Source organism: Cnephaeus nilssonii, assembly GCF_951640355.1.
Source record: "Cnephaeus nilssonii genome assembly, chromosome: 21".
NCBI lineage: Eukaryota > Metazoa > Chordata > Mammalia > Chiroptera > Vespertilionidae > Cnephaeus > Cnephaeus nilssonii.
The window spans coordinates 5,797,392-5,819,123 of record NC_137092.1 but is presented as its reverse complement, the minus strand read 5'-3'; the positions used below and the strand labels follow the sequence as shown (position 1 = coordinate 5,819,123).

The following is a 21,732-nucleotide window of genomic DNA, read 5'->3' as shown; positions in this document are numbered from 1 at the left end:
GGACCGAGCAGCTGCCAGGTGCTCTCCGGCTCTTCGCTGCCCCGGTGAGACGGGCGGGAGGGCCAGGTGGTCCGGTGAAGTTCTGAAACCCGGGGGGATTTTGTTCCTGGGGCTGGAGGAACCAGGGCTCCCTGCTTGCTTCCCGGGGAGCCCGGGAAATCCCACCTCCACGCGGCAGCCACCCCTCCAGGAGCCGCCTGGGGCACCGACAGCATAAGTGAGCGGAGCGTCAGGGGAAGCAGGCCTTCTGGGGCCTTCCAGCGAGTTCCTGAGGGCGAGGAGGGCCTCTTCTCCAAGTTGGGGAACAGGAGAAGGCCCGCGGCTGTACGTCTCCCTGCTCTGCCCCCTGGTCTGAGCGCCTGGCCCTCCCCTAGCGGCTGCACCGATCAGCCTCTTCCATGGTCTCCGCTGATGGAGCCACGGCCGCTTTCCCCCCGGGGGACCGAGTCCTCAGCAGATGTGAGCTCCCTAAACCCTGGGGAGGCAACTGCCAGGTCTGGTTCTAAGAACAGGCTGAGAGGTCCCCCCTCTAAGCCAGGCACGACTCCCAGGAAGCAGGGGTCCCTGGAGACAGGACGGCAGGGCTCTAAGTCTGTCTGTCTGACTGTGTGTGGCCTTTTTCCTTTGGTTGTGTTTATGGGGCTCCTAGGAAGGCGCCCGGGGAAGGTGCACCCCAGCTGGGGAGGGCAGGGCTGACGGATTCGTTTTCTCTGTGCGTTCTTACCTCTACTTCCTCGTAGCCCTGCTGGCGAAGCAGGCCGGCTCCCCGTGTCCAGCACCCTGTCTCCCCCTCCCCTCACCGTGTGTACCCAGGCTGGCAAACCTTGGAGCCCGTGGGCTCTGAAAACTAGACAACGATCATTAAACCTGGCTTGAGTCTCGCTCTGCTCCTGCGTAGTCTGTGATGGTTCATTTCTGCTCTCAGCTGTGGGTGGGCTCGCTGTGGCTCAGAGGGTGTGGCCTGTGCCGGGAGAGGATCTTTCAGGGCCGGGTAAGGGCGCCGGTAGCATCCACATCCCGGCATCGAGACAGACCGGGGTCAGCAGGACCCGTAAGGAGCCAGGGAGGGCGGGCTTCGCCGGCCGTACAGTCTCTGTGACAGCTCCTCGGCCGTGCCCGGGGAGCAGGGAGTCACGTGAACGGATGAAGGCGTGTGAAGAAAGTTCCAGACTTCCTTCATGGACATTGAAATGTGGAGTTCACGTAACTTTCACATGTCCGTTGAGTTTCTTCAACCGTTTATTTACTTATTTACTTCTTGATTCACTTTTATTTATGTTAATCCTTACCCAAGGATGTTTTTTCTGTTGATTTTTAGAGAGAGTAGAGGGGAAGCGAGAGGGAGGAACAGAGAGAGTGAAAGAGACACATGGATTGGTTGCCTCCCTCACTCGTCCCCACCGGGGCCAGGGGTGGAGCCTGCTGCTGAGGTACGTGCCCTGGACCGGAATCGAACCGGAGACCCTTCAGTCCGTGGGCTGACACTCTAATCACTGAGCCACATCGGCTAGGGCTTCAACGATATAAACGTGTAAAAACTTTTATTCGCTCACGGACCCATCCAGACCAGGCAGCGGGCTGGTGTGGGCCAGCAGACCATCAGATTCTCCAAAGAAATGTCGCAGGTGCCTTCGCCGGGGAGCTTGGAGATTCCGCTGTGCAGGGGGGACCTGCGGATCCCTGGGGCGGAGGCTGGCCTCCCTGCAGAGCTTGGTGCGACTCTAGCACACGCCTTCGAAAGGCATGATGGGAAAACGCCTGGACTGGGTTGAAAGAATCGGTGGGCAGCTCACTGTCACACTATTTTATCACTGGTACATCTCCACGTTGTGAATGGCGACTACCTGGTTTGGGTGAAGGTCTGCTCGGCTCCTGGGCAGGTTAATGACCCTGGACAGTTCACGTGCACTCCCTGGGCCCCACACAGAACAGGGAGAGCCCTCCCCACGTTCTCGGTACAGACTGAGTCCACCGGAGGTGGGACTGGACTCTACTGAACTCTGAACGGTGCATCCTGTGGCCACGCTCTTGGCACGTCTGGGAGGGGCCTGCTATGCCGGATTCCAAAGGGGAGAGGAAATGGTGGAAGGAAAGAAGACATGAAAGAGAATCCCAGTTGGGAAAACAACCCGCTTTCTTCTGTGGATAAAATCTAGACCAGAGGGCAGCCTTCCTCCGTCTCAGGGAGCAGCTCGCCCAGCGAGGGGTGGAGGCACCACAACCACACCCCGGCAGCCAGGGAGGTGACAGCCGTGGACGTCAGAGCCTCCCCCTCCCGTCTGCGTGTATCAGCATCTTCCACCTTCTCAGCGCAGCTTTGCTGTGGCCGAGTTTGGTCAAGAGGATGAGGCTGGTAGCGAACAGGTCTGGGCAGACTCCGGGGGGAGGGCGGCCCCTCTCTTTTTTGGCTTGTGCCCAGCCCTGTCTCCGAGCCTGAGAAGTTTGTGTGTGTGTGTGTGAGTGTGTGTTTTAATACATTTTCATTGATTTCATAGAAGAATGGAGAGGGAGAGAGAGAGAAACATCAATGATGAGAGAGAATCATGGATCGGCTACCTCCTGCACGCCCAACACTGGGAATTGAGCCCGAAACCCGGGCATGTGCCCCGACCGGGAATCAAACCATGACTTCCTGGTTCATAGGTCGATGCTCAACCACTGAGCAACACCAGCCAGGCCTGAGAAGTTTTTTATTATTTTTATTTTATTTCAGAGAGGAAGGGAGAGGGAAAGATAGAAACATCAGTGATGAGAAAGAACCATCCATCAGCTGCCTCCTGCATGCCCCCCACGGGGGATCGAGCCCACAACCCGGGCATGTGCCCCTGGCCGGAATCGAACCTGGGACCCCTCAGTCCACAGGCCTACACTCCAGCCACGGAGCCAAACCAGCCAGGGCCGGCCTGAGAAGTTTTGATGCTCCTTCCTCCGTCATCCCACAAAAGTCCACGGCTGCATCTCCTCCGCCTCCCAGCCACGAGCTTCTGGTGAGTGCCAGTCTGCCTGCCACGCCTGCAGCCCCTCCCGGCTCCGTCCAGGTGGCACCTCAGGGGAGTGGACGAGGAGAAGGTGGCAGCCTCGCCTCTCTCGTCCCGATTTCTCAGCTCCTTCCCTGTCTGCTGTTGCAGTTCTCGGACGGCTTGTCTTGTCTCCCAGGAAACCGGTGGCGATGCTCCCGTCCCACCCACACTGCAGAGGCTCGGCCTGGGCGGTAGGCGAGGGGCTTTTCTGGCCTGGCTGCCGTGCCCGCTGGGTTGAGAGAAGGAGGCGAAAGCAGCCGCCACACAGCCCCTCCCTTCTCCGGGCTTATACAGGGTCGGGTGGACGATATCAAGTGATACAGATACTTAGACCTGCCCGAGGCCTGCCAGCGAGTGACTGTCCCAGGCAGCGTGTGCTCCCGTGCCAGAGGGGGCCAGGCCTCAGCGGGCCGGGCCGTGGAGCCCTGCAGGGGCATCCAGACGCCCCACAGCGCTGGCGCACAGGTCAGTGACCCCAGAGTTAGGGCGGTGTGTTTGCAGGAGCCCCTATCGGGGCACGACACGGGCGCGGGTTGGGGGCATCGTATCTGAATGGCACTCCCTGTCCCTTCACCGGCCGGCGTTGGCGTTAGGTGTGGGTCTGAGCAGAAGGCCAGTGGTTGACTGGCTGAGCCCTGCACAGAACACAGAGACGCCCTGCCCTCCCCACGTTCCTGGTACAGACGGAGCCCACCAGAGGTGGGGCTGGATTCTCAACTCCGGATTCTGCTGGGGGAGAATCGGGGAAGGCCGCTGACAGGGGACGGGTGTGCTTTAAGCTGTGCTGGGTGCTGGGTGCTGGGTACTGGGGGCGGTTCACTTCAAACCACCCCCAGGGCAGCCCCGGGGCCCTGTCCTCGTGTCTGTCAGCTCCACCCCACCCCCCACCCCCAATGCCTGTGCTGGGGGGAGTTGGTGAGGCCTGTGCTGGGGGGCGTTGGTGAGGCCGTGCCCACTGGTGTCCCATCTCCGGGTCCGGGTAGAAAACAATTCAGATAAAAGAGCGAGCCCCGGAGTCTCTGCGTGGCTGTCGTCCTGCACCGCGGGCAGGCTGCTGGCTGCGCTCAGACGAATGGAATGGAAAGTATCCTTCCCCTCATTTCAAATTTAAACACAGCTGGTTCATGGGGTGAGGGTGTGTTTTAATTCCAATGGAAGTGCTTCGAGGCGGAGGGGGCTGTGACTCCCAGCGTTTGAAACGAGGAAAGAGAAACCCGTGGACAGCCAGGGGCCGTGTCTGTGGCTCTGAGTCTCCAGCGCCTGGCCTGGGGGGTGGGGGGGGGGCTGGGAGGATGGGGGCAGTGCCGTGTCTATTGCTGCTCCTCCCTCCCACCCTGGCTTGTCTGCTCTGGTTCCCCCAGAAGAGCTGAAGTGACAGGAGAGACCAACCAGCTCCAGGAACCCCGCTGGCCCAGGGTAACCGGCTCCCGGGTTTCCCATCGGCGCCCTGACTCAAACCGCCGCAGTGTGAGCGCTGACCCTGCATCCAGGAGGAGCCGTCTGTGTGTCTGTTCTCTCACGGTGGCCGGCGTGACAGCCCTTCGGAGACCGGGGTCCCCTCAGTGTCGTGACCCGTAACTGTTTACTGCCTCCCTCAGCGAAGCAGAGCCCGAGCCAGGCAGTGAGAGGGGAGGACCGGACGGAGAAACCCCACCTGTTCACACGTGTTTAATGCTTTGAACCTCCCAGCGTCTCTTAACACGCATTCCTCTTGCCCTCGCCACATGCCTGGGAGGTAGGCCGCCAAGTAAGGGATTAGCACAGGCCACACGCGTGTTCGGAGGAAACCAGGACGGCAGGCGCGTTCGTTCCCGGCCAGCCCACCGCTCACCTTGGACCCGTGCACTCTGCCAACCAGGCGCGGGCAGTGGGAGCCTCCTGCTCCCCGAGCCTGCAGGGGCCACCGGAAAGGCTGAGGTCGGGGGTCAGGACCAGGGTGTCCTCTGAGGCCAGGCACACGGAGGGAAGGACAGGAGGACTAGCCGGTCAGGGTCAGCAGCCGCCGACACCACTACCTACCAGGTCAGCGGGGCACGCACGTGTTCCCCGCATCTTGACCTTCGTCAGGTGAGAAGCCTCACTAGTTACTCAGCGGACTCTGGGGGCCGCTGCCCGAGGGAGGAAGCTGGGAGGTGGGAGTCCTGACCTCTGCTCCCTCCTACCTGGGGACACACCGTGGTGACACCCCGCAGGCCAGGAAGCGGGAAGGTGAGGACTGGCTGCCGCAGGCTCGGTGCTCAGAGGTCTGGAGCTGAACGCCCCGCGCCGTTCAGCTGATGATTACTGTGAACTCGGAACAGATCCCGGCACGGCTGCCAGCTGGCTCTCCCACAGGGAGGCTGGAAAACAAGACCCGTGGCAGCCCTGCTCGGGGGTGGGAGGGTGGGGACGAGGGCAAAGGAGGGACAGGCCAGGGTCAGGGCGTGGGGCGGGTGGTCTGCCCCGAGGGGGGGGGGGTGGGGAGAGAGGAGGCCGGGCTGGCAAGAGGTACCAGCCCATCTCGGATGCAGCTGCAAAGCCAAGAAGGCAAGGCTGGTAGACTTCCCCCGACTCGGAGCTCCCACCATTCAAGAGCACCCCCACCCGCCCCTCCACCATGGGGCTCCAGGGAAGGGGAGCTCCCGGAAAAGATGGGGGCTGGGGCACCTGAACCCAGAATGGTAATCCAATCACCACCTGGATCTGTACACAAACAAAACCTCCTCTATTTCTAACGTCCTCAAGGTTGAGTTTGAATATCCTCATATTTGGAATCGGGGCTTAGTGAGCCTGATAGGCAAATCTGTGCAAATGACATGCTTTATTATTATTATTATTATTTTTTAAGTTGAGCACCCTGACTTTTTTTTTTTTTTAAATAAAAGGGTAAACAGGCTGACGACTAGCTTCCCTTGGTCAGGGGCCAAGGACAAAGGCAGCCATGTGCTTCTCCCCGAGGCCCCTGCCTCTTCACCGAGGTGCCCGGCTAGTACCCGGGATGGGAGACGTGGGCGGTGGGGCAGAGCGCGTGGGGAGGAGGCACCGGCAGCCGGCACCGCCGAGATCCCAGCTGGAGGATGGGCGCCCTGGCACCGAGGGCGAATGGCTGTCCCGCTGCTGCCCAGGATGTGAGGGCAGGTGGTGAAGGAGGGAGAGATGCAGGGGGGAGGGGGGAGGGGAGGGAGGCCCCCCCACAATCCGGCCTGCAGGGAACCAAGGCTCCTCCTGGCGACCTACTCCCTGCACTGCAGTCCCTCCCGCCTCACAGACCACCTGCCCCCTCTGCCCCTGGCCTGCCCTCCTGGCCTCCCAGGCAGAGCGGCGACAGCTGCGGGCCGTCTCCTTGCGGAATGTAAATGACGCCCCCTTCCTCCCTGGGCTGGGAATAGACATCAGCTGGCGCGGCCCACCAAACTGCCGGCTGTCAGCCGCCTGCCCACCCGCCCACACGCCCACCCGCCCCGGAGCCACCTGGGAGGAGGCAACACCTCCGGCAGGCGAGGGCGGGCTCTCAGACGGAGCTGGGAACCGCACCGGCCCTCCTCCTCCCCCCCCCGCCCCGCTGCAGACAGGGCCAGACTCCCGGCACCGGCTGTGTCGGGTGGAGAGGCCATGGGGTGCCCGATCGAAGTGACCCCACATGTTCAAGGTCTGCAGAGCTCCCGGGAGAGGCCATGTGACCGGGAGGCGCCCAGGGAGTCCACTCGGGGATGCCTCTGCCCGTGAAGTCCCGTCCTGTGCTGTGGAGTCACCCCAACTCCTTGCTTCTGAGCCACCCAGAGAGAGGTCTTGAGTCTTCAAAAGACCTGGGACACCCCAATGCTGCCACCTCGGAACACCTCCCCTGGTCCCGGGACCTGGAGCTCCAGCTCCCGTCCCCCAGGCCTCCCAGAGCCCCACGAGCTGTTTCCACCTGCTCCGCACCAGCTCTCCTGGGTCAGCCCCCTGCACTCCTTGCCATGATCTAGGCCAGTGATGGGCAACCTTGTGAGCTTGGTGTGTCAAACTTCGCCAAAAAACTGAGCATCACTCGGGTAGTGTGTCACTTTGAGGAAAAAACATCATTTCACGATATTTATAGTTTAAATAACATAAATGTATAATTGTTATATATAATTGTATTTAATAAACCAAAAACTAAATATTTAGTGCTGACATGCGTGTCGGAGGTTCGCCATCACTGATCTAGGGGGATCCCCTCTCCCTAATGGAGCCGGAGCGCAGTCAGCCAGCCGGGCACCCCGCGCGTCGCGGAGGGCAGTCTGCGGAACTGCTTCCGGTGTGGAACAAGGAGGGTCTCGGCAGGGAAGAGGGCTGGCCCTCAGGTGCCCGCTGGCACCAAACTCGGCCCTGCTGCTGGGCCGACAGAGAGGAAAACGCAGGCGACGAGGGGGAGGGGCCTTTCCGAGGTCCCAGGAGCCCTGCCCCGCGCCCTGGGCTCCTCTCGTTCTAAAAGCTTCGGGGCAGCCGCACAGAGCTCTGTGCGAAGGCAAGAAGCTGAGCCCAAGGAGGCAAAACACGGGGTGCCCGGGGCGACCTGGCCCCCCAGACCGGACGTCGGGGAGGAGCACAGTCCTGTCCTCAGCCCTCGAGCCCGAGGCTTGGGTAAACCGGCGCCCTTTGTACAGTTTATTTTTATTTTTGGTCATCTTCACCCGAGGATAGTTTTCCATTGATTTTTAGAGAGAGCGGAAGGGAGGGGGAGAGACACAGAGAGAGAAACGTCGATGTGAGAGAGACACACTGACAGGTTGCTTCCCGCGCGTGCCCCGCCCAGGGCTGGGGATCGAGCCTGCAACTGAGGTATGTGCCCTTGACTGGAATCGAACCCGGGACCCTTCAGTCCGCAGGCGGATGCTCTATCCACTGAGCCACACCGACCAGGGCTCTCCCACGACTTTAAAGTGACTTTAGTGCCTTTGCTGTGTTGGAGTTCCGGAGATCCCCGCCTGGGCCCCTTCCCTCCACCGTGCCTGACCCCTTGTGCCCTGGTCTGGGGCCAAATCAGCAGAGATTCCCGCCAGGCCGCGGGGCAGGTCTGTCCCTCCAGAGTGGAGAGGGGATAATGGGTGTAAGAATTACATCCCCAGTCTCCCAAGCGGCCCAGCCCCGGTCCAGCGCTGGCGGGTGTGCTGTGAGGTCACCCTCACCGACAAGGGATGTTCGAGGCCACTTAGAAACACGCCTCACACAGACAAAGAAGCCGAGCTCCTGAGACACGGGACTTGCATGAGGTCACACAACAGCGCCTACGAGGACCTTAACCCACAGACAGGACCGTGGGCTCCGTCCACCACACCAAGTGCTTTCTCAAAAGGGACTCAAAGAGCCACAGCGGCCTTTCATAACTGCAGGAACCCAGCCCTCCATCAGGCACCCACCCACCACCCATCACCACCATCACCACCAGTACCCAACCCTCCTGTCTCCCACCCAGAGCGGAGGCTCAGGATCCAGCTCCCCGTCACCTTTTACTTGCACCCAGTACGTTTCCCCATTTCGGTCCACTGAGTCACCCGTCAGCCCAGCTGAAAGTATAAGAAAACCCCTCCCACTCCGGAAGTGGAGCCCTTCAAGGTCACCAGACAGACCACTGAGGTCCAAGGCCAGGGTGCCAGCTGGAGTCAGCCTTCGGAGGGAGTCACATTTCCGTCTTCTTCCTCGGCAAGTAGGAGCTGGAGATCTGGTGCATGATCACCAGGGCGGGATAGAGGGGCAGCGCCAGGCACAGGTACCAGGCCGCGCCTTTGATCTGGGCCTGGAACCACACCGAGTACATGCCCAGGAGCACCGTCACGGTGGCCATCAGGTAGACCACCAGCCCGCACGTCAGGTGGTAGAGCTTGAGGCGAGCCACCCTCGAGACCCTGGCTGCCCGGGGAAAGAGCAGGCAGAGTCCGCACAGCGCCTGGCCCCCCGTGGCCAGCAGCGTCAGGGCCCCCAGCCAGCTGTGCCAGGACGCCAGGTGGGGCAGCTCGCTGCGGGTCCGGCTGGCGATGATGAAGCCCAGGCCCAGGGCTGCGCAGAGGAGGGCCAGGGCCTGCCCCGCCCAGTGCAGTCCGATCCGGGCCTTTCGGGAGCAGAAGGAGAAGAGGGAGTGCTCGGGCGAGAAGAGGAGGATGGCCTCGGCCATGCAGACGCAGAACTGCCAACGAGAGAGGGGCCAGTGAGCCTGAGGGCGGCTGGGGCGTCTGAGGAAAGGGGGGTCCTCTCTATGTCCAAACCAGGACCCAGGAGGGGGCTAACGAACCCCCACCGGGACCTCCTGCCCCACCGGCCGACCCGGCGGGGCACCGTCGGGAGTCTACACTTGAGCGAAAGTCGCTTGTCGTTCAGGCCGACGTGCAAGTCCACGCTCCCCCCACCTGCCCTCAGACAGTGACTCCCATTTCTTGGCCGATGGAAACAACAAATGTTAAAAACTTCCTCCTGAATGTGGGGGGAGGAGTGACTGGATATTCCCCCTCCCACGTCCTCCTCCCAGGCCCTCGTGGAGAAATACCTTCCATGCCTTCCCACCCCCACGGACTACCTGGCCCAGCCCAGCCCGCCCTGTCTCCCACTCCCAAAGGCTGCAGGGAAAGCTGGAGGCGGCCTGCTTCCCCGCCCGAGCCTCAGCAAGGCTGGGCCTTCTGGAGGCTGGATGTTCCCCTGGGGACAGAGCCGAACCAATCAGCTGCGTGAGGAAGCCCAAACTCACCGCCAAGGCCATGAATACAGGGTGCCAGGAGAAAAGACCTAAGAACCAAAGAGAACAGACTGACGCCGGGCACCTTTGTTTCTGCCCCCAGAGAATCCGCCTACAGGGACGGGTCAGTGTGCTATCCCCAGCCCTGACCGGGAATCAGGGCAAAGTGGAGCAGCCAAGGGGAGGGTGAGCCACCAGGAGGCCAACCCCACACCAGTTCAGCCTGGCTCGCCACGGGGCACCTCGCAGCTGTCAGCCCGGTGCCCCCCAGACTGGACCGCGGCCTCCCTCCCTGCACCCTCCACGAAGGCTCCGCTTAGGAGGAACTAGCGAGTTGGCTGCCGTCGTCTGCCTCTGCTCCCAGCACCCAGAGCTCTGCCCGCCAGCCCCGACTGCCCCTCCCCAGTCCATCCCTCCACAGTGGTCCCCACTCCGAGTCTCCCTCCGGGGCGGGCGCTCCCACGCGCAGCCCCTCCAGCCCCTCGGCCCCGCCCCTCCAGCCCCTCGGCCCCGCCCCTCTCCCGGCCCCGGCCCCGCCCCCGCCCCGCACTCACTGGTTCCCGGCCGGGACAGCACCGTCAGGAAGATGGTGAAGCCCAAAGCCAGCAGGTGCGCCAACACCCCACTGCCTCTCCGCAGCCAGCGGGTCAGTCTCGGCTCCCTCGCTGGAGCGGGAACCAGACCCAACTCCAGGCTCTGCATGGCCGGACCGGACCGGCGCGCACTCCCGGCCGCCCGAGCGCGTCTTCCGGGTTTGCGATCGCCCGGCGCCGCGGCCGCGGGAGGCCCCGCCCCGGACGCCCTGCGGTGCGGCGGGTGCGCCCACAGCGCCCTCTGGGGGACGGGGGGAAAGCGAGCCGCCCAGGGGAGCCCAAGGGCGCAGGGCACTGGACAGCTCCTGGGCCGCCGTGTTTGAGCCAACCTCACAGTGCCTGTCTCCAAGGGCTTGTGTCTCAGGTGCCCGTGGGAATTAATGTGCGACAGCTGATTTCACCCGTTTAAACCCCAAGTCACAAGTCGGCTACACTGACCCCCGACACTGGACCCAGTCAATACTGGAACTCCCCGGCTGCCCACTGTCTCCTCCATCCATCCTTCCGTCACGTTAAGGGAATAAGATCCCTCCCTGCCTGAAGGCGAAGGAGGGGAAAAGGAAAGGACGAGGGGAAAACCGTGCCCTGCACCCAAGTGGACTCAGGCGTGAGGACCAACAGTCGGTGATACTCGATCTGCACCATCGCTGTCCCCAGTGAGAAGGGGAAGAACTAGGGCACTCGCAGCCCCAGCCGCCTCCACACCATCTGCTCAGCCCCGGGGAGCCAGGCGATCCTAAGGGACCAGGGCCTCCCACACCACGGAGTCCTGTGATCACACCACGTCCCTTCCTGCCTCCCAGAAAGGTGTGGTTCACCTCGAGGGGGCCTCCCTCGGAGAGCTATACCCTTTCCTTAAGGGCAGACCCAACGGCCAGGGAGAGGCCAAAACAGGCAGGGACGTTCTGAGACGTTACCAACTCGATTCGAGCTCCCGCAGTGGTGAGGAGGAGGCTGCTAGTTAGAGGCAGGCACGGCTGAAGAAATGAAGCAGTAATTCGGAGGCGCGATGGAGAGGCCCAGGCTGGCAGAAAGACCACGAAAGGGCCACAGGCTGACCCCCACAGACCCTCAGGGCAAAGACCCAAGAGCAGAGCCAGAGGTGTGGCTCCCCTCCCCGTCAGGCTCCCTTCCCAACAGGACTGGTGTCAGCTCTGGGGTCAAGGTTCTGGGGAGCCCTGCTCGCTCAGAGCCATGCCTCATCGCCCTGCCTGGAGAGCAGACTCCCCAGTAACACACCCCGGCCACTTCCACATTGTTTCAAGGGACAGAGAGAGGGATGCTGGAGGCTGGCTCTATCATCTCAGCCTCCTGGGGTATGACCGGGGACAGTAAGGACACTCATTTCGTTATATATTTTCCCCTTTCTTTTCTAGGTTTCTGTTTTTATAGTTTTCTTAGCAGCAAAAGAACAGGGAGACAGTCTTGAGGTATTTTAAAGAGGTTTTTTTTTTTTTCTTAAAAAAAATAATATAAAGTTATAAAAAGCGGCAGCAGCCGGGGGCCCGGATCTGGAGGGGAGGAGGTGCTGGCGGCTCCGTCGCAGCGGGCAGGCACTTTCTCGTTAATGGGCTTTTGACTGCAGGGAGACAAGAGGCGAGAGACAGGGTCAGGCTGGGGGCCTCCAGTCCTCCCACTCGGCCGACTGCGTGGAGCCCAGAGCTCAGGCTTCGCTTCCTCCCACCGGCCCGGGGGGGAAAGCTGGGCCCAGAGGAGGCTGAGTGCCAGCCCGCAGGGCCGGCCTGGAGAACAGCCACGCACACGTGTGTGCCACACACACACTCAGGCCCGGGGCAGGTGTCACACTCACCACTCCCACATGGGTAGCAGAGGTGTTGGTATGCATCTGGCCCATGCCTAAACCAGGAGGGCACCCCCTTCCCATTCCAGTAACTCCCTACTGGCTGAGAACCTATGGACAGATCCATGCTATGCCAGGGCTCCATCAACAGAGGGAAAAAAAAGAAGGGCTGGCTGCTGGCTTTCCCAGAAACCCCGGGAAACCTGCCTGGCACCCGAAAACCTGAAGTGGGTCTGTGTGCAAGTGGGCATGCACGCCTATGTGGACCATGAGCTTTGTCCCTGCCCCTCCATGCCGATGCCCAGAGGCAAAGGCAGTGAGCGAGGGGCCCAGCCACCCTGCTGGGCGGCGTTTCGGCCACAGCTCCGGGCCCAGGCTCAACCCCGCGCCCAAACCTTCGTCAGAGCTCACGGAGACAAACTTCCTTTCCTCAGGGGACAGAGGTAGCTCCAGTTCTCAAGGCCACAGCCAACTCAGAAAGTGGCCTCTGATGACAGCAAAAGTGGGGGGCGGGAGGGGGGGGCAAAGGCAGCATCTCCTTAGCCCGAGGGACTGGGCCGAGACAGTGAGAGGCTCATGAAGCGGAAGCCGGGGTCACCTAGCAGTGAGCCGACCCACCTCCTGCTGACGATGGCCCCCCTTCCTCCCCCCCTGCACACTCACTCACTCAGCACCTGTCCGTCAGGTTCCCGCCGCGCACTCCACCCTCCCCCCACCCTCCCCCGTGCTGCCCTTCGCTGCCCGCGCTCTGCGGGGAGCTGGGCGGGTACCTTCAGGGCAGAGCACTTCTCCTCGAAGGCCAGGCCTGGCCCCGGCTTCTTGCGGCGCACGGAGCAGGCCGCGTCGGCGGGGGGGCCCGCCGGGCAGTGCTTGGCCTTCACGGGCCGGCAGTACGTGGCCAGGTTTTTCCGCTTCTTGGCCACCTCCTCCTCGGAGAGGCAGCCGCTCGGCGGGGCCTTGGCCGGGTGGCCAGCCGCCCCCGGGCTGTCCAGCTGAGAAGCCTTGACTGGTGTGGGAGGCTGATGAGGGGAACCCCGACAGTCCAGGGGCCCTGCCCGCTTCACTCTCGGCCCCACCGTCCCGTTGAGCCCCACGCCCAGCGCGGTTTTGGTCTTGGCCGAGAGGCCCCGGCAGCCGGCGGGCTTGCCTTTGCCCGTGGGCTCCAGGATGCAGGTCCGTTTGAAAGTCGTGGGGCCGGGGGACAACTTCCGCTTTCGGGAAGGCGGCTCCACGTCGGCCCCGTCCTTGCCTTTGGACGACTTGCTGGCCTTGGACGGAGGGAGCTTGCTGAAGGACGGCGAGGGCGTGTTGGCAGGCAGTGGCGAGGTGATGGCCTGGCTGCCGCCCATGCACTCCGCCTGGCTGCAGGCGGCTGCCACGCTGGGGGAGCCGGCAGGGTAGCTGGGGACCAGGCTGTCCTTGGTGAGGGGCGTGGAAGCCGGGCAGGCAGGTCTGGGGGGTGGGCCTGGAAGGTGGGGGCAGCTGCCCATGGAGGCTGGGCTCGGGGGAGCGGGGAGCGGGGAGCTGGCCAGGTGGGATGGAGGCTCGGCTGCCGGCGGGATCTTCCTGCAGCAGAAAGAGAGCCCACGGTCATGTCAAGCAAACAAGAGGGCCCCTCCACCCACACACACCAGCCTCTGCCCCGCCTAGAAACGGCCCAGACCCCGGCAGTGCTGCCATCTGCTGGGAGACGCTGGAACTACGGGTTAGGGAGAAGGCACGGGGATAGGCAGGAATGAGCTGGGATAGAGACCCATTCAGAACATCCTTTTCCATGTTTGAGCGTCCCCTAATCCTCGTTTCCTAGAAGGTGCTGGAAGTATGGCTAAGACTGAGTCACTCCCAGACCACCATTCACGCCCCGCGTCAGCCCAGCTCCAGGCTGCCGAGTCCCCCCACCCCTTTCCGGCAGCCGGGGTCTTCCTGGCAAGCAGCCAAGCCACATCTATGGGTCCATGTGAAGAGCTAGGGCTTCGGAGGCCCACGTAGGCCGGGGCCGGGGAGGAAGTTCCGAGCCCGGGAAACTCACTTCCACATGTGTGAGCTGAGGTGCCTCTCCAGCATGGAGCTCAGCGCCGAGCAGAAGCGGTCCAGCCTGCGGCTGAACACGTAGCAGCCCGGACTCACCAGCCGGCTCCCGAAGGTGCAGAACTGGAGACGGAGGGAAGGCACGGGATCAGTGGGCCTGAGATGCAGGGGGGGGGGAGGGGGCACCTACCTGCACACACCACCTGACCCCCCTGCACACTGTGGGCAGGGAGGGCTGGGCCACCCCCACCCGGGTCCCCGCCCCAGGTCCTTACCGCCTGTGGCCTGGGGGGCCGGGTCGCATAATGGCAGTCAGGGGGGAGGTGGAGGTCATCAGCTGTCCCCTCCTCCTCACTCTCCTCGCTGGAGGCCTGGGCCCCACCCCGGGGCAGGGGGAAGGGGAACAGGCCTGGGTCCCCATCACCACCACAGGGACCTTCATCATCCAACTCACTCTCAGAGGAGGCCCGGGACCTGGAAGGGCCAAAGGGGGTGTGAGGGCGATGGGGCAGCCGTGGGTCAGGGTGGGGGGATCCCTGAACCCGCCCAGCTCACAAAGCCAGGGCAGACACCCTGCTGAGCCGTCAGACAGAGAGGAAGGGAGGAGAGGAAGGGAGGGAGCAACAGAGCTCACAGGGGGAGAGGCAGAGATCAGGGGCTGCGGCTCCCGGCTCCCGGGGGATTCTCTCCCCAGCCCTTCACTTCCCAGGCCCTGCCTCCTTGGGGGAAATCTGCTCCAGATTCGCCTCCTCCAGAAAATCTTCTGAGCTTAACTGCACCCAGCTCTGGTCAGCCCCGTCAATTCTCTCAACCCCCTTCTCGCATCACACATTCCTGTGAGCCTGTCTGGGAGCTGAGCCTGTGTCTCGTGTCTGCCCGTGTTACAGGGAGAGGCGTGTGTGTCTCCTTCCGCAAGGCGGGCTCTCCCCAGGGTCCAGCGCAGCCTCTGCACACGAAGGGGCCAGCGAATGAATACACAGTAGGACCGCCTCGCCCAGGACCCTGACCCTTTCAGCTCCCGGACCCTTCCGGCTCCCCAGTTCCGAGTGCTGGCCTGCCGGAAGCAGCTGGGAAACCGTTTTCATCCTGGGTGTTGGCACTGGCACACCAGAGGCTGGGGCACCGTGGTAGGCTCGTTAGAAACAGGGAGTCACCTACTTCCGCACCCACCGGGGCCCCAGGTCCCCCCCACACTCGGGGCGGAATGAGCAGCATCTTCCAGCGCGCTCCCTGGGCCTGTCTCCAGGGGTCCCTGGTGGCTTGGGGCCGAGTGTCCCCAGGTGAGGTGCGGCTGGGTCCTGGACGTACCTGGGCAGCGCACAGTAGGGATAGGTCTGCTTGGCACGAGCAGAGAAGGTGCTGCTGGGAGCAGCCACTGCTGCCACAACCGGGGCTGAGGAGGGGGGCTCCTGGGAGGGGCGCTCGAGAGCCGGCTCCTTGCGCCCCGGGCTCTTCTCCTTCGGGGACTCCCCCTTGCGGGAGTTGGCCTTCAGCTCTGCCACTAGCACGTCAAAGTCCTTGGCCCGGCCCTGGACCTCCCGGCGCTGGTGCACCGAGTGGATCTAGAACACAGCAGGATGGAGGGGTGGGGAGGGGGTGTGAGCTGAGCAGGGGTGAGGGGCAGCGGTGTGCTCTGGCCTGGGCAAGCGGAGAGAGAGGGGATGTGAGTGTGTTTGCGGGGGTGTCTGTGTGCCTTTGTTTCACTCCCCCACAGGGCCAGAACCCTCCTCGGAATCGGGGGATCTGGAAGCCGCCCCCTGCCTGCTGCCCCCACTCCAGGCCCACTGTGGGCAGCCTCCCCTCCCCCTGCCTGGTCTGGGCTTCACCCCCATCCCTGGAGCTGGATCTCGGAGAACAGCTCCATCCTCTCCCTGCCCAGGGCCCAGTCTGTGCGGTGGGAGGGGTTACCTTGCAGGTCAACAGGCGGGTGCAGATCTTTTTGGTCTCTGGGTTTACTACCCCACACTGCCTGTTGAGGTCGCACTCCTTCCCTGTGGGGAGAGCGGTTCCAGTGAGTCTCAAGGGCATTTCCAGGAGGCCCTCAGGAGGCGGGAGGCCAGCTGGGCCTCGGGCGAAGAGCCCCCCGCCCCCCACTCCCACCCTCACCCCTCAGTGCAAGACTGCAGCGTCTGGGGAAACATCTCCAGCACCAGCTGCTCTCTGCTGCCCCCGTTCGCAGCCCAGGCACTGCTTTTGGGGACTCCAAGCCCCAAACAGGGCAACACGTATCAAAACACAAAAGCAGCCACAGACATCCGGGGCGCCAGGGGTCCGGCTGGGGGAGGTGCCCGGTGCCTGGTCCGGGTGAGGAAGAGTCAGTGCCCGGCGCGGGCACAGGCCCCTGCAGCCTCGGTCGGGAGACCTGGCTGGAGGGAAGCTCCCCGGAGAGCAAGCAGGACAAACGTGCCCACGTCAAGAGGTGGCGAGGGGTTCGTGCCGCCTGTGATGGCGGGTCCTCTCCTTTCTGCCCCTTCTCCATCAGGTCCAAGGACAGAGCACGAGTCCCACTCTACCTTCCGGACCCCCAAAACCACGACTACTCACGAGCCATCTTCCGGTGGGTCTTAGGGGGCAGCCTGGCCCCAGCAGGCTCCTTCTCAGGGGGGCTGCCTTCAGCCCGGTGACTGGGGCCCTCGCTGGGGGTGGTCTTGATGCTCTCTCTGCCGGGAAGCTCCTTCGGAGGGGGCGCCGTGGGGGGTTTGCCAGGGGGGTCCTTGGTGAGGCTGCCGGGCTGGCTGAGGAAGGCCGAGGGCGGGGCCACCCGGACGCCGGGGCCGTCGGGCTTGGGGAGGCCAGACATCTTCTCCAGATTCACCACAGGCACGAACAGGCTGCGCAGGGAGAGAGGGTGTGGACGGGGGGCCGGGGGGCCGGGCCTGGGTGCTGGGCTCTAGCCCAGAGCCCAATCCTTCCCAGCCCTGGAACTTGGGTGGGCTCCAGCAGGGATGCAGAACATGGGAGGGGGGACCCCTATTCCCTGGAGCACCCGGGAGGGGCTGCCGATGGAGCTGGCTGCCTCCTGCTGCAAACGGTGCCCATCGCCCCCCCGCCCCGCTGCCCCCTCTGGCAGCCCCTCCCCGGACTGGGCCAGGGTCTCTGGGCGTCCCCAGCCGCTCCTTACCAGAGGTTGTCCTTCTGGCTCTTCTCAGGAGGTGGGTGGCCACGGCTCCGGGACCCCTGGCCCTTCTCCCTGGAGGAGGTTTTGGTGGAACCTGGGGCCCTACAAGCTGGGCCCTGCCCATTCACTACATGGCATTTCTGAGAGCTGGCAGGGGCTGGAGGTGGGGGTGGGGCCCGGGCGTAAAGCTTGCTGAGGGGCCCATGTCTTCTTTCTGTCACCAGGAGGTGGAGAGAGCAACGGAGGTGAGTAACGGGCTGCCTCCTCCCCGACCTGCTCACCCTGCTCACAGGCTCGGCACAGAGAATCCGGAGTTTAGATTTCAAACGGGCCTCCCTCCCCTCGGAACCCGAGCCTTCACGACTCAAAATTCTAGGGCCCAGCTTCCTGGATCTCTTAGCTCTTCCCTCAGCTCCACTGGAAAGAACGGCTGGAAGTTTGCTCCAACGCTAACCCCAACCTGCCTCCATCTATGCAGCCACCCCAGGACCTCCCTACCCGCAAGGCCGCCCTCCCTTACACACAGGCCTCCCAGCTGACCCTGTCCTGGGGGTACCCCCCCCCCCCCCCCGGCCGCTGCTCCGCCCGGGGCTCCCTCACCGCAGTGCTTCTGGAAAGCCTGAGGCTTCACCACTTGGCTGCAGTGGTTGCACACAACCAGATAGAAGTCGTCGTAGGCCGGGCAGTGCCCGAAGATGGACATGTCTGCAAGGATAGAAGCCCTGGTCACCGGGGCTGGACCCCAGGGCTTCCCTGTGAGATCGGGGAGCACGTCCCCGCCCTGTGGGCATGACGGGCTTCCTGCTGGAGGCGCCCGGCTTCCAGAGTTCAATCTAAGCAGCCCCTAAGAATGTGGGCTTTCGGGGGAGGAGGCACCGACCCCTATGACTAGGATCTCCTACGACAGGTGCCAGCAGCCAGGCGAATGGGCCGACTCTGACCTACCAAAGTGAGGACCCCAGACCTGCCCCCTCCCCACCCCCGCCCCCAAACAGCCACCTCCTGCGAGGCGGGGGAAGAGGGGAAGGTGGTCCTGACTCCCACCTTCTTTAATGAGGGTCATGGCATCCAACTTCTTGGTGCTTTTGTTAGTCTCCTCCAGCTCAGCCCCTGGAGGAGAAACACAGCTCAGGAGGACCACCTCCTTCCCAGGAGCCCCATCTATCTCCTACCCGCCCAGGGCCTGCGGCCTGCCGCGGGGCAGTAGGAAGCCCACGCTCCCTGACGAGATCCTGGTGCTCAGCACCACTTGGGGAACCTTCAGGGGCTCCTTCTTCCCCCATCTGCTGCTTCTGGAAGGAACTGGTGCCACTGGGAGGGATCCTGCTACCTTTCCTATAGACTCCAAGGTGAGGTCCAGGGTTCCACGGCCAAGTACTTGAGTGACTGTGAATCAATATCTTCCCCGCTTAAACGGGAAACAGTCCTGAACATATTTTACTGTAGATCTCGGAGTCCCTTCTTGAGATTTGGGTCCTTTCTGCTACTCTGTGGCATCCCAAACAGAAACTCTCCCAGGTCCCCATGCCCATGAACTCAATCTCGTTCCACCTGGGTTACCATGGCATTGTCAGAGTTACCCCCCCCCCCTGCTTCTCAGGTCCTGCACTGGTGGGGTGGCCTCAGAGCAGAGCAACTGTTGTCTTGGGGCCCTCTGGCATCTTCAGAGTCCCCTTGGTCAGTGATGCAAGCCCCTTCCCGCTTTAGGGGGGTTTTGGGCAAGGGCTGCCCTTGTACCTCTCACTTTCTGGGTGGATGACAAAAACATCTTAGCTGTGCAAAGCAGCTCCTGCCCCATCCCCCTACCTTACTCCTCTCCCCTCCCTCCACTACGCCCCCTCCCTGTCCCTTGGAAAAAAAAAAAAATCAATTCTGAGTCACCAAACCCGGCTGATTCCATTTCCGGTTCTCAATGCACCCAGACCCTGACAATGGCCCCATCCTTGCCCATCCAGCATGGGGCAGTCCCGGGTGGCCAGGGCTCCCACGTAGGTCTGTTTCTGATGCCTACTAACAGATTTGCCCCTTTCTAGGTGGAGAAGACCGTTGACAGTCTTATATCATCTCCAGATGTGAGGGGTGGTGGGTTAGGCATGCAGGAGACAGGGGCAGCTCCCACTCTCAAGTGGGTGAAGATGCAGTGATGGACAGAACCGAGCAGGGAGTCCAGGCTCAGAGGAGAACAAGTGTCATCAGAGACCGCATGGAGCGGTCCTCCTCCACCGCCTCTTCTTACTTGCAAACTTCTTGAGGGGCGTGATGCCCGCTGTCACCTCAAAGGCCACGAGGCCAGGTGCTCCCTGGGGCCCAGGACACAAAGATCAGGAGAAGGGGGCTGCCAGCCCGATCACCAAAGGCACCCAGGGGCCTGGAGAAGGTGGGGTTCAGGGAAGAGAGCCAAGAGGTAGGGCAAGAGGCCCAGAAAGGACGGTGGGTTGGAGGCATGGGTGGATGGACAGAAGAAGGGAGGAAGGGAGGATGGATGGATGGATGGACCGGTGAACGAATGCGGAGAAGGCAGGGGTCCAGTAGCATCCCAGGCGGCAGGCAAAAGCCGAAAAGGAGCAGGAGGCGTGGGGCAGAAGGCGAAGGAACAAGGGGGAAGGGGAGGAGGGCACGGAAGTGGGGTGCGTGGGAAACACGTGGAGAGGACTGTTGCGGATGGGGAAAGCCCGAGGCAGGTGCAGGAGGGGCGGAAGCTGGGGGCAGCAAGCAAGGAGAAAGAGAAAAGCAAGCACATGGGGGGGACAGGTATTGGGCACCGGCAGAGGTAGAGGTGGGCAGGGTGGGCTGCGGGCGGAGTCCCGGCGCTAGGACCCGGAGGCGCGGAGGAGGAGGAGCAGGCGGGCACTAGGACCCGGTGGGTCCTTTGTTTGGGGGGCCGGGGAGCCGGACGGCGGCTCCCGTCGGCAGCTCCCCTCAGCTGGCGGGGACCCGGAGGGGGGAGGGGAGACAGTGATGGGGTCCCCGGACTCTAGGGGAGCTTCACTCACCGTCGGCCGCGGGCAGGTCGGCCCGTTCCACCCACGAGCTCCAGCTCTGTCCCGCGAAGTCATCGAGACTCGGCACCCGCCGCTCCAGAGCGGCCATTGCTGCCGCCGCGCGTTCACGCACCGCCATCACCGCCGCGGACGCGCGCCCGCCCGGCGCCGCCGCCGCGCGGCCCCCTCCCCCGCCCCGCCGCGGGCACGCCTCCCCCCTCCCCCCTCTCCAGCTCACTCTCTGCACAGGCGCAGCGCGGGCCGCCTGCCCCTCGCCCTCGCTCCCTCAGAGCCTTCTGGGAAATGTAGTCTTGCAGGAGGTGCTGTTGCCCACCGAGTTTGCATCGAGAGCTCCTCCGAAATGCACAATTATGGGGGGGAAAAGAGACGAAAGCCCCAGGACCTCCTCCCCTAACCCCTGTGCACACATTCTTCCCGCGGCCGGCCCACTCTCTCAAGTTCCCCGCACACGCGCCCCAGCCCCCCGAGCCGCGCCTCCGCCCGCGGGCTGGCGCCCCTGCTCGGGCTGGCGGCGGCGAAGCGACTCCGCTCCCCTGTAGATCGAACTGGGTAGGTGCAGGGAGGTGGGCGCTGTGCATCAGGAGGGCGAGGGGAGGGAGTCTGCAGGATGCGCTGAAGGACACAGGGGTTGGCGTGGGGGAGGGTCCCCGGTCGCGTGTTGTGCCTCCTCTGTGGGAACCCCACGCTGCCCTGGCGCGGAGCAGAGGGCTGGGGCGGCGTTGTCCGGGTTTGAGGGGACCTAGCTGAGAGCTGACCGAGATCACCTGTCAGGATGACAGAAGGCTGTCTCGGAGCCAGAGCCAGCCCCGGAACTGGGATTGCAGCTTCTCTGCCGATCGTCTCTCTCCTCCCGAGCGATCGATACCCTGGACTGCCTCTTCCCAAACCCCGGCTGGACCCCGACTCCATCCATCACTTTGGCTTCTTTTCCTGATGAGTATTTTCTCTGCTGGTAGGGCTGCTACCAAAGCCTCGGCATAGGGAGATTTCTCATCAGATCTGTCCTTTTCCTTGCGAAGGCCTGGGAAAGACCTTCATTATCCACCTCTTTCTTTTGCTCAGCTGATAACATTTCTTCCCACCCTCACACAATCAAGAGACAAAAGCCTTGCCCTTCCCCATCACATCGGAAGAAAGATACGAATTCTCTTATTCCTCCTCAACCCCTCACGTGTCACCCCGTATTCATGCCTCACTGCTAAGGGGGAATCGAATCGGAGGCAAATAAGTCCAGGTCTGTGACTTCAAGACCTCTCAGATTCCTTCTCACTTTCCCCTCAGGAATGATCTCTGAGGGTAGGGAATCTTAACGTGAGAACCAGAGACGACCCCTAGGGTGTCCAGGATCCTGGTGAGATTGAACGTAATCTTGTGCCCAGGTGTATTTTTCCAGGGAATGTAAAGGCAGCGTGTGACGGTCAGAGGGGAGAGAGGTGCAAGTTGGTTTAGCAAGAACCTTTCTAGTGAAGAGGGCAAGCATATGGCCCCCCTCGACTCCGGCAG

At 62.9% G+C, this 21,732-nt stretch overlaps 2 protein-coding genes across 2 annotated transcripts; both read right to left on the bottom strand.

Annotated features, from left to right (window-relative positions):
* Window positions 1-6,508: 6,508 nt before the first annotated feature.
* Window positions 6,509-10,454, bottom strand: CYB561D1 (cytochrome b561 family member D1). Its single transcript, XM_079762094.1, has 3 exons — window positions 10,242-10,454; window positions 9,700-9,737; window positions 6,509-9,144 (listed from the first exon to the last, which is right to left on the bottom strand). The coding sequence occupies exons 1-3, from the start codon at window positions 10,387-10,389 to the stop codon at window positions 8,641-8,643; spliced, it is 690 nt and encodes a 229-aa protein (XP_079618220.1). The 5' UTR covers window positions 10,390-10,454; the 3' UTR covers window positions 6,509-8,640.
* A 1,275-nt stretch (window positions 10,455-11,729) lies between these two features.
* Window positions 11,730-20,383, bottom strand: ATXN7L2 (ataxin 7 like 2). The gene is made up of 11 exons (XM_079760888.1): window positions 20,221-20,383; window positions 18,272-18,337; window positions 17,828-17,932; window positions 17,231-17,441; window positions 16,654-16,940; window positions 16,018-16,100; window positions 15,418-15,671; window positions 14,385-14,583; window positions 14,111-14,232; window positions 12,852-13,647; window positions 11,730-11,859 (listed from the first exon to the last, which is right to left on the bottom strand). The coding sequence occupies exons 1-11, from the start codon at window positions 20,345-20,347 to the stop codon at window positions 11,845-11,847; spliced, it is 2,265 nt and encodes a 754-aa protein (XP_079617014.1). The 5' UTR covers window positions 20,348-20,383; the 3' UTR covers window positions 11,730-11,844.
* Window positions 20,384-21,732: the final 1,349 nt, after the last annotated feature.

Bases quoted from the DNA above. Each gene is read 5' to 3' on its own strand.
- CYB561D1 (XM_079762094.1), bottom strand. From the start codon at position 10,389: ATGCAGAGCCTGGAGTTGGGTCTGGTTCCCGCTCCAGCGAGGGAGCCG. The intron at 9,738-10,241 runs GTGAGTGCGGGG...TTTGGTTCTTAG, and splicing joins GCTGTCCCGGCCGGGAACCA to GTCTTTTCTCCTGGCACCCT. The intron at 9,145-9,699 runs GTGAGTTTGGGC...TCTCGTTGGCAG, and splicing joins CTGTATTCATGGCCTTGGCG to TTCTGCGTCTGCATGGCCGA.
- ATXN7L2 (XM_079760888.1), bottom strand. From the start codon at position 20,347: ATGGCGGTGCGTGAACGCGCGGCGGCAGCAATGGCCGCTCTGGAGCGG. The intron at 16,101-16,653 runs GTGAGTAGTCGT...CTCTCCCCACAG, and splicing joins GACCCACCGGAAGATGGCTC to GGAAGGAGTGCGACCTCAAC. The intron at 13,648-14,110 runs GTGAGTTTCCCG...TTTCTGCTGCAG, and splicing joins CTCAGCTCACACATGTGGAA to GAAGATCCCGCCGGCAGCCG.